The following is a 10815-nucleotide window of genomic DNA, read 5'->3' as shown; positions in this document are numbered from 1 at the left end:
AAGGGCTAGCTCACTCTTAGGCTCACAATATATTGATAATGTGGGTTTTGGATTTCCTACTTTGGGTGATTCTAGCCAAGAGACCCAACGATTTCTTTCAAGCCTCTGTATTGCTTCCCTCTCACTTGTATGACTCTATTGCTCTCAACTCTCAACTTTCTTCAGAGCTCTCTCTACCAACCCCTTTCCCTTCCTTGGCTTCTCATCTTTATAGCCAAGCATGAGTGGAGGGATTATGATTGCTTTCAAAATTAGTGTAATAGGAGGTCTAATGTCATTAATCATAGGTGGGTATTTAGGTTGGAGTGGCTTTGAAACTGGTTCCCACTCCAGTGAATATGCTTGGTAGCGATATTCCCCAAAGCACTATCGTACATACGAGGGATAGTGTATCCGAACGCCTTTCTTCTTGCTCGGGGTGGTTCACCAAATAAGTACCAGGTGGTGAAATAAGGTGCATGCTAATGTAGATTGTCTACTCAGGCTTTTGAGCAGTATGAGGCTTAGGTACATGGCATTTGTGGGTTCGGGTTGGAGTCTTAGGTGGAAAGAGGTTGGGCTCATGGGCCACACTGTTGAGTTAGAATCCAAGGCCTAAATGGGTTGGGCACCATAGTGCCGTACATTAGCCCCCCCTTGATTCATGCCCGGCTCTCGGGAAGAATCAAGGAACCCAAAAGGCACTCACTATCTGAGAAGCTCAATGGGTACAGTTGGGCAATTCCAGAAACTCATAAATGTGCTCTCAAAAGGCGCTTTATAGCTGGCCGTTTGGTTCAATTGTCATTATAACTTGACAGTTCGTGATCCAAGGCGGCGTGCACATCAATTGGCATTGGTATCTATAAGGTTTGCTTCATTATTGCTAATTAATCCTCATTATTGCTGACTAATCATTGCTCATTGCCCTTTGGCTTTTATAAATAGCCCATCCCAAATCATTCATTCACTTTTTCACTCTCCATTCTCTGAGTTTTCTCTCTGCTATGCATTCATCTGCACGCTTGTCCTTCAGCCCAAAATCTCTTTCTTTCCTAGTGCCTAAAGTAAGTTTTCTACCCCTTTCCTTTATTTCAATCTCTTCCTTTAGTTGTTAGCATTTAAGATGGGGTTCACTTTCCTTCTAAACACTGAGGCGTCCTTAGCCACTTTCAGGCAAAGCTTTAACATCCCTGATGATGTGGATGTGGCGTACTGCCACGAGAGTGAAATTGCTCTCCACAGAGGGGCCAATACCACTTTTTTCCCTTTAATGGCAATTCTGGAGGGTGGGGTTAGATTTTCTGTGGACCCTCTCTTACTTAATACCTTTAGGTATTATGGGCTGAGTCCCGACCAACTTCCCTCCAACTTTTTCCGGGTAGTTATTTGTGTCAGTAGGTTGAATTAAATGTTCGGTTTGCAATTATACCATCACAATATAAACCACATGTACAATTTGTGTGGGAGTAAGAAAATCAACTATTACTTAAAAGTTAGAGATATAAGGGTAAGGCTTATCTCCTGCCTACCCGATTCCAATAGAAATTCTACTAAGGAGTTTGTCCAAGTGCGCGGCAATTGGTTTGTCGGTGAAATCCCTCCCCCCCTTCTCACGCGGGCAAACCAAACGTACTATAATTTTGGGCCAATTTTACTCTACTCTTTCCTGTCGTCCTCTCTTCAATCCAAACAGATCACAAGTGTCGTTTGCTGGGTTTTTTTAGAAAATAACTACAAAACCCAAACAATATTATTAGTTAGGCAACGTTTCAAACATATTGCATTTCTAGCAATTTGACTATAGAGGAGTCGATTTTACTGTTCATATTGCCTTTTTTTGTGAGCCACGTAGGAAAGAAGTCGACTTCAGTGAAGTCAACTTCTACACAAAGAAGTCGACTTCAGTGGAGTCGACTTCTACTTCCCTAAAAACCCACCAACTCCAGGTCCACACAACTAGCTTCCAGGCGAAGCATTCCAGGCGAAGAACCCAGGCGAAGCACGAACGCAGGCGAAGCCAGGCGCCGACGAACCCAGGCGAAGAACCCACAGCAAACGAACCCAGCAACACCGACGAGCAAGACCGACGAGCAAGCGAACACAGGCGCCGACGAACTCAGCTGCCGATTTCACCAAACCCCGACGAACCCAAGCGCCGATTTCTTCACCAGACCCCGACGAACCTAGCAACATCGACGGCGAAGCACGAAGAACACGCCGATTTCTTCACCAGACCCCGACGAAGCACGAACCCAGGCGCCGATTTCTTCACCAGACCCCACGAACCCAGCAACATCGACGGCGAAGCACGAAGAACACGCTTCTCTGGTTGTGAGGTTTCTTTGAATTTCTACACAGGGAAATCAACTTCAGTGGAGTCGACTTCTTTGTACAGAAGTCGACTTCTTTCCTACGCGGCTCAAAAAAAAGATAATATGAACAGTAAAATCGACTCCTCTATAGTTGAATTGCTAGAAATGCAATATGTTTAAAATGTTGTCTAACTAATAATATTGTTTGGGTTTTGTAGTTATTTTCTAAAAAATCCCTTGTTTGCTTGACACCTCACATCGTTAGTGCGCCAAGTGCTCAAAGTCACCCAAACAATGTATGTAACGAAAGTTATGAATCACACAAAAAAAGTCTCAAAAGAATCCGAAACCGGCCAACATGATCAAAGAGACACGGTAGTGACACAGTTGAGAGTGTTTGAGAGGTCACACTACTTCAAAAACTCTGTTATAAAGGTGCATGGCACCCCCAATTACTCTCCGCACTAAGCTCTCCATTTTCACCACCTCTGTACGATTGTTCCACGCGTCCAGAGCCAGTCCTCTCACCCAGGGCATCATCATAACACAAGCCCTTCGTCAACGCTGCTCCCACACTCAGACTCAGACTCAGAGGCTCGTCTCTCTCTTCGGTGAGCGATAAAAGGTTGGGTCATTGTTGTTGCAGTGGTAGCAGTAGTAGAACAAGAGTGTCAATGGCAACCAAGGGTGAGGTGAAGAAGGAGGTGTTTGAATCGGAGGAGGATCTGGCCGTGTCTCTCGCCAAGTACACTGCTCAGCTGTCTGATAAGTTTTGTAAAGAGAGAGGAGCTTTCACTGTCGTTTTGTCTGGTGGGTCTCTCATCAATTCCCTCAGGTAACTGCAATAAAGTTTTTTTTTTTTTTTTGGGTCTTAATTTTGACTGTCATTGTGCTTGTAAATGTTTTTACTTTTGTTGTTTTGTAAGGTTTTTTTATGTACCCAGATGATATATGTTTGTTTGGTTGCTGGGAAAATGGAATGTTGTAGGAAATGAAAACAAAATGGAAAATTGGGTTTAGAGCCAAAATGAACTATTGACTGTGCTTGATTTCTCTGGTTTGGTGAAAAAGGGGAAGAGAATATAGAGAATTGAATCATGGGTTTATTCATTATTAAGGACCACATGAAGTAGGTCCAATTTTTTTTTTTTTTTCCATTTTTTCCCCTCAATTTATTATGTTCAATTTTATTGCAGAGCTCAATTTACAAGTTAAAATGATTTATTGTTTGTCTTTTACTTTGCGTGGTTTTATTTGTTGTCGAAAGGAGGGTTTAAAGATAATTAGTATGGGGTTCTTAATAATGTGAGTGGGAGTCTTGGTAATTGCTTGATGTTGGAATTGCAGGAAACTAGTGGAACCCCCGTACATTGATTCGATTGAATGGTCGAAATGGCATGTCTTTTGGTTGGATGAGAGAGTGGTGCCAAAGGATCATGAAGACAGTAACTATAAGCTTGCTTATGATGGGCTTCTTTCTAAGGTAGGATTGATTGTTGAAAGTTTTCTGATTTCATATTACTAAGAATTTCCGTAAGATTGTGCTGTTCTTTGTGATATATTCATGCTTTATTCTGAATATTATGTTGGGTGTATGTGAAATTTATTATAGGAACTTTAAAAACTGTGGATCTAACACTAATGGCTGCACTGCTTAGGAGTGGCTTTATTTGGGTAGAAAGCATTGCAAGGGCAATATTAAGGTCAAAGAGATCTTGGGATCAGGGTAGTGAGAAAAGATGTTAATATATTATGAACAAATTTATGAGAGCATGGTTTATTTATGACTTTGTTGTGTTAAATGATTAGTTTGGTTCAGGTAAATAAGCAAAGGTTTGGGTATTGTTAATTGATAAAATGATGTCTTATACCATTTCATGAAGATTGATAAAAATTCTAGATGCTTATCTATGATTTATATGAAAGTTTATTTTTGGTCATATGTAGTTAGAAGGCTGGCTCATCTTCTTTAGTTAAATTTTTAATAGCAAATTTTATTTTGTCTATGGCTGTTCTGCTTGTGACAGTCTTAGTTAATTTAAATCTGTTAAAAAAAATCTCTGGGCAGGTACCAATCCTCCCTGGCAATGTTTATGCCATTAATGATGCCCTGTCAGCTGAGGCTGCAGCTGAAGATTATGAGACACGTCTCAGACATTTGGTTAAGAGCAATGTTTTAGAAATATCAGCAGCTAGTGGGTTTCCAAAGTTTGATCTCCAGCTGCTGGGTATGGGCCCTGATGGACATGTGGCTTCTTTATTCCCAGGCCACCCTCTTCTCAAAGAGAATAAAAAATGGGTTACCTTCATTAAGGACTCGCCAAAACCACCTCCAGAAAGAATTACTTTTACCTTTCCAGTGATCAACTCGTCTGCATATATTGCCCTTGTGGTGACTGGTGCTGCTGAAGCTGGAGCAGTGCAAAATGCTTTAGGAAATAGTCAAAATTCTGAGAAGCTGCCTGTTGCAATGGTTTCACCTGAAGGGGAGTTGGCTTGGTTCTTGGATGCAGCTGCAGCTTCAAAGCTGTAGGAGTGGGAATTTCTACAGCTTTGTGAGTTGATCAACATATATATTAGTGTGTTTTTATCTTGTACTGTGGTTAGCAGAGATCATATAGGTGTTCTGTTGTATTTTGTGATCTCTGTGGTATGTAACAACTAGTAAGGTTTTTCTATCTTCTGTGATGGTAATAAAAGAATGGTTTGAATAATATCTGGTTTGATATGCAATTGGATATTAGTTTTTCTTTTGTTCATCCTGTTTTTCTCCCTTACACACACTCACATAAATGTAATGTTTTTACATTTACTAATGACTAAAATGCAAATTGCACTTGTCCAATTACAAAAATCGTCAACTCATTTAAAAAAAAAAAAAAAAATGTTCCTCTCTCATCTCCATTTCTCTCCCTTTTCTGTTCTCATTGCTGCTGCCCTCTTGCCTTCACTCATTTTTCTTCTTTTTCCATTGAGCTCTACTTCTGACCATTCACCTGGATTCTGGGAATTTTGTCTCATCATTATTGCGGTCTAAGATGGAGGAGTGAGAGGCCATGACAACAGCATTGCTTGCAATGACCACAGCCATTGGCATGGGGGCTGCACCCGTGGCCGTGAGCACCTGGTCTTCACCTTCGGCTGTCAGTGGGTTTTCTAACAATAGCACAGCTGTAAGGGATATTTGTTTTCCATTTTTAGTATTTTTGAAAATAGGTGCGTAGTTTTCTAGGATTTATGCTATAGATTTGTTTTGTTATGGACTAATCTTTCCCTCTACTGGGAATTAAAATGAAATTATAAGGTCATACACTGTTTTCTTTTCTATCTTTGGCAACATAGCTCAGTAGTTAAAAGGAATTTCTTTCTTTTCATTTTTATTGATTTGTTTTGAGTTTGGGTGGGAAAAGTTTATAACTCTGCATGTGGTTTGAGTCCATTGTTGTGATCATGGATGTTGGGTTTTGATATAAAAATTCAAAAGATTCTAGGAAACTGGGTTCTGGGTTTGGCTAAAAACAGCAAGATCACAGAAAAAGGTGATTCTTTTTCAATTCAGGATTGATTTTTCATGAAAAATTTGGTGTTATATTTAAGTTTATAATTTGAAGTGTATTGTGGCTGGATGATTTGGCGTGGCTGTGTTTTTGATGCGACTAGAGAGGCAACTGGTGGTGGCTAGGGAGACAGAAAGGGAAGAGTTCAAAACGATGTAGTTTTAAGTGTCTCAGAACAACGTTGGTTTGAGTTAAACAAAAACAATGGATGTTACAAAAACGATGTTAAACATTTGGGGCAAAGATGAAAATATTTAAACATCAGGGACCAAAATCAAAATGATCTCAAACAAGGGTATAGTTTGCATATCTACTAATTTATCATTGATCAACTTGTGCTGCTCCATTTTTTTTGCCTATCAAAAAAAAAAAACTTGTGCTACTCCACAATGCAGTAATTAGTAGAGAGGGTAGCACAGTATTCTGCTGTTCCCTTTTTTTTTCTCCCCTCCTTGTGACTCATTCTCTATTAATTTGGTGGCTGATGCTTTAGCTAAAAAAACTAGATCCCTGTACAGTACATTTGTTTCTCTATTAACTTATGATTGTTTGGGCTATTGTAGAAATCTATAAACATAAAAGTTATTTCTTAGTCATTTCTTCCAACCATGGCTGAGTTTATTTTACTTATGTTATCTTTTGAGGATTGTAATATTTATCAAAACAATAGGTGTGTGCAGAGATGATGATTCCACCACTATTCTGCATTTTGGTGCAAAACAGGCAATGTTTGAACTAATTTGTTGTATTTGCCACTTCATAAGTGGCAAATACAACGGATTAGGTCAATCTAAGACAGCATTTGTCTTGGAGATTTAATTAAGTTTCTTGATTGATATCTCTAATATAATATGATTTTTTGTCATCCTTTTGATATTTCTAACTTCTGTCCATCAGATTTTTTTTAGGAAATTCCCTTCCTTTGTCATAATTGTAGTGTACACATTGCCTAGAACACGGCCTTCCTTTCTCATGGTATTGTGAAGAGAATCACATGTTCTAGTTGTTATCCATCCTTGGTATCTGGAGGAACTTGATTTTACTACAGGCATGAAGATGCCAGGGTCTTTCTCTTGGGATTTAGTAGTTTGTTAAACTAAGATGATGAAAAACACACATACATGAACTCATCTTATCATAGGGGACCATTTATTGGAGCTTCTTGTCAGTTGGTGTAGTCTGTTAGCCATAGGAGTGATTCTGGTTACTCTTTGTCAGTTGGTTCATCTTGCACAATGGTGAGAATCTTGAAATTTAACAGGTTGGTTTAGCAGAGAACTTTTTATCAACCCCCCCCCCCCCTCCCCCCAAAAAAAAAAGAATAACAGTAGATTACTTGGAGACTTTGTAGCTGAGCCGTCTCCCTTGAACTGGCATTATTTTCAGGGTGCAGACAAAATGGTGACATGCTGTGCTCATCTGTAGTATGCTTAACTTATTATATCCTGCCATTCCTAATGATAGATTGCTAGTAAAAATTTGAAGAACCGCCATTCAGCAGGTCCAGTTTTGTTTATTGATAATGTTTGAAATGAACTTGGTAGTGCTCATCGCTGTATATATGCTAATAGTTGCAGGGAATTGACATACGATATAATGAATTTTATCTAAACATTCGCTAAACAAGAGATGTGTTTTCCAGATTCCTTTACCAGAACTGCGGGTCCTGATGACAATATGCTGTTATGTTGAATGAGATTCTCCTCGTAGTTCATTAAGACACCCATCTTGTATGTATTTGTTCATTCCTTTGTATAGAATTATTGCTTTGCTTCCATGAGATGTCATGTCGAAAATCATGTCTGTACTTATATGGTCACCCCAGGTAGGGTCTTCACGATTGGCATCCCCAAATTTTGTATTTTACAAAATATGTACAAGCTTCGAACCCAACAGAGCACCATGTGCATGTGTTAATCAATTTGTCATGTTTCTCATGCATATGATCTAAAGATAAAAGATCCTGTTATTTTGTCATGTATTGGGGTTTTTTCTGAGCTTCCTCTTTCTAGTGGACTTTCATATTGGTACAGCTACTGCTACACCCATAAGCCGTCACCCTTATGGTATTGGTAGGTCATGCTAAAAGTTGTCAATGCTTACAAGCAGTCTAAACCCATCGTATCGTGTCTTCTAGTATTTTTCATTAGTCTAAGATAAAATGTTCATCATGTGTTTCAGTCAATTTTCCATTACTTTGTTGGCTGTAATATGTCAGATGAATGTGTTGAGTCATTGTTGGGCTTTGAATTTGCATAAACTTGCTAAGGAAAGTGATGATGTTAGCACTTGCATTGGGTTTCTCTGGCACCTACATTTCTAACTTATTGTTGTCATTTAAAAATAAATAAATCGAAAGGGAAAAAAGAAGGAGAAGAGGAGGAAATCAAGAGTATTCCTAGAGTGATGATACTTGGAACAAAACTTGTGCATAATGATAAAGCTCACCCCACCATTAGTTTGAAATATACTCAGCGCGCGCTCGCACACACATGTATATCAACTATCGTAATTTCAATTCCAGAATTTGAGATTGCTTCATTTCCTTAACTTGTTCTACTTCCTGACATGTTAAAGCAGGGTTGATTTTGATGGCTGAATTGTCACCCTAATTAACAACCTGTGTTGTGAGCACAGAGCTTTCTTTTAATCCCCTGATCCAGCTGAACTGTGGGATGGTCTCAAAATCATATTTTTAAATGGTACTCAAATCTGAAATTGCTCATAACGAGTTTGTGAGTTGTGGGTTGCATATGAGAATGGCCTTCCCAACGCCTTTATATAAAAGAAAGTTGGATAATCAATGCCTGACTTGTGCACATGACTGAAAATTAGAATACCTCCCACTCTGAACATCATCCATTGGCTCAACTAATTTTAGTTTAATTAGATACATCACATATTGTCTATTCCAGATAAATTCACTTGTATGAGGTTTTTGTATCTTTTCCTTTTTCGAACAAAGCATTGGAAAGAAATAACTTGTGTCTTAATCAATGGATGCTTTTTTGATGAGATTAATCAATGGATGCTTGCCCCAAGAAGAGAACAATATTTTATAAATAAAGATTAGTCACTTATTCATGTGCTTCTTCCTTTTTTTTTTAATTATTATTATTATTTATTTTTTGGGATAAACATCTTATCATCTTGTTCAATGTAATGGATAATGGAATTTAATTTTCATGCAGAGAAGAATGGTGTGTAGAAATGGCAACCATTTATAATATTTCACATTGGGATATACTACAAACAACAAGTTCATTGATTATGTGAACTGCAAGGGTGTAGTTTTGTTGCTGAAACCTGAAAGTGGTCCTAAAGGTCTGCTCCGATCTTCTTATATATCAAAACCCGAGAACTTTAGGCTCAGACCAAAGTCACCAGGGGTCCAAGCTAGACATGATGGATTTTATAGCTTGAACAAATTCTCTCTTGATTTCATTTTAAATAATAAATAAATAAATAAATAAAAACTCGTGAATCAAAAAAAGAAAAGGAAAAAGGGAAAAGCATCTTTTACTTTTATATTATTTCATTCTTTGTCTGTTAGATATTTTGGGGAATCCCGTAAACCGATAGTGTGGTGGATTGAATTTGAAACCTTCAGGTTTATGTCATGTCTCAGACTAATAAACCTACCACCACGATGCCCCTTTGGCTCATTCTAAAATTTGTTCTAAATATAGCAATTCTACAATCACAACAACCAATAGAAAAATAAATTTCTTGCATGGCATCCACAACAAAAAGGTACTTTGAGAATTCGATTACAAAGATTTTTTATTTCTTTTTAAGGAACAACATGATACACAAAGTAGTAAAAATTATTGTTTCTGAGTCACTCTCACATAATTGCTCTACTGAAGTGGCTAGTAAGAAGAATATAATGCCTGCATAGAGCTTATGAACTTTCCCAAACAGGACCCTAAAAGAAGCAAAAACAACCCCTTTGAGGATGTTAATGTTAATGTTAATGATCAGATTCATAGCGTGCTTTCCTCATAGATGAGAACCATTCCTTATAACATAAAAGACTAAAATGTACCTGCACTCTTGACCTGAGAGCATGACTTATGAGACACTCTTGGTGTGTTGTCACAATCCCATAAAACAAAGAGCTCACTTTGGACCTTAGTTATTCTCTTGTTTCACTTTCATGATTGTGGTAGCTAATGCAAAAAGGTGTGAAATGTAGGCCATGAAAAGTATGCAAAGGACCACTTTCATTTTGGCCCTTACAATAGATCAAATCCTTGCATGCCACAGAAAAAAAAAAGAAGGAAGTCTCCAAGTAATGACTCTTTGCAATTCCAGATGTTACCTTTAATTTGTACAATGAATAATCACTATATATATCTTGCAACTTGCAGCAGAAAACGTGTATTTTTTTCTTATTAGGGACCCATAAGCTTTGTGTAAGACTAGGAAAATCAAAAATGGCAGACCAAATGTTTTGTCACATACATCTATGAAATGCCTTTGTCACAATTATGTAGAAAAGTTGATTATTGTAGAAGATTATGGCCACCACAAATATATAAGATTAGATCATTGATATTCATATTGTAATTTACTAAAGTAGTTCTACATTTTGTAAACCAAACCATTATATTTAAATTAAACAAACCTAATGCACAATTTTTTATTTTTATAATTGCTAACATGACTTATTATAATTCTTTTACCTAATAAAAATTGTATTTATAAGCGATAAAATTAGATGTGAAAGTGATATAATTTTTTTGGGTAGAAAGTGAAAGTGATATAATATACCTTACAATGACCTCCATTGTAAACAAGACTTCCATTTCACGCCAATGTAGATACTCTTTGCACCAAGTATTTCCCTTTTTTATTTAGTATTTTCATGAATTAGTATATGAGTTTTTCTTGGGTCTGGATTAGGTTTACTGCTTTTTATTATATATTTAAATGGTTCGTTAACGAAGGTTCTTAAAGGG

At 37.7% G+C, this 10815-nt stretch overlaps 1 protein-coding gene across 1 annotated transcript; it reads left to right on the top strand.

Annotated features, from left to right (window-relative positions):
- Nucleotides 1-2624: 2624 nt before the first annotated feature.
- On the top strand, nucleotides 2625-5008 carry LOC112005200 (probable 6-phosphogluconolactonase 4, chloroplastic). The gene is made up of 3 exons (XM_024037453.2): nucleotides 2625-3129; nucleotides 3642-3777; nucleotides 4363-5008. The coding sequence occupies exons 1-3, from the start codon at nucleotides 2969-2971 to the stop codon at nucleotides 4825-4827; spliced, it is 762 nt and encodes a 253-aa protein (XP_023893221.1). The 5' UTR covers nucleotides 2625-2968; the 3' UTR covers nucleotides 4828-5008.
- Nucleotides 5009-10815: the final 5807 nt, after the last annotated feature.

This window comes from Quercus suber, unplaced genomic scaffold, assembly GCF_002906115.3.
Source record: "Quercus suber isolate HL8 unplaced genomic scaffold, Cork oak 2.0 scaffold_401, whole genome shotgun sequence".
NCBI lineage: Eukaryota > Viridiplantae > Streptophyta > Magnoliopsida > Fagales > Fagaceae > Quercus > Quercus suber.
The sequence above is the reverse complement of the archived record's forward strand: the minus strand, read 5'-3'. Positions and strand labels throughout refer to the sequence as shown.

Coding starts and splice junctions, on each gene's coding strand:
- LOC112005200 (XM_024037453.2), top strand. CDS start 2,969: ATGGCAACCAAGGGTGAGGTGAAGAAGGAGGTGTTTGAATCGGAGGAG. Junction 3,130..3,641: donor TCTCTCATCAATTCCCTCAG/GTAACTGCAATA, acceptor TTGGAATTGCAG/GAAACTAGTGGAACCCCCGT. Junction 3,778..4,362: donor ATGATGGGCTTCTTTCTAAG/GTAGGATTGATT, acceptor ATCTCTGGGCAG/GTACCAATCCTCCCTGGCAA.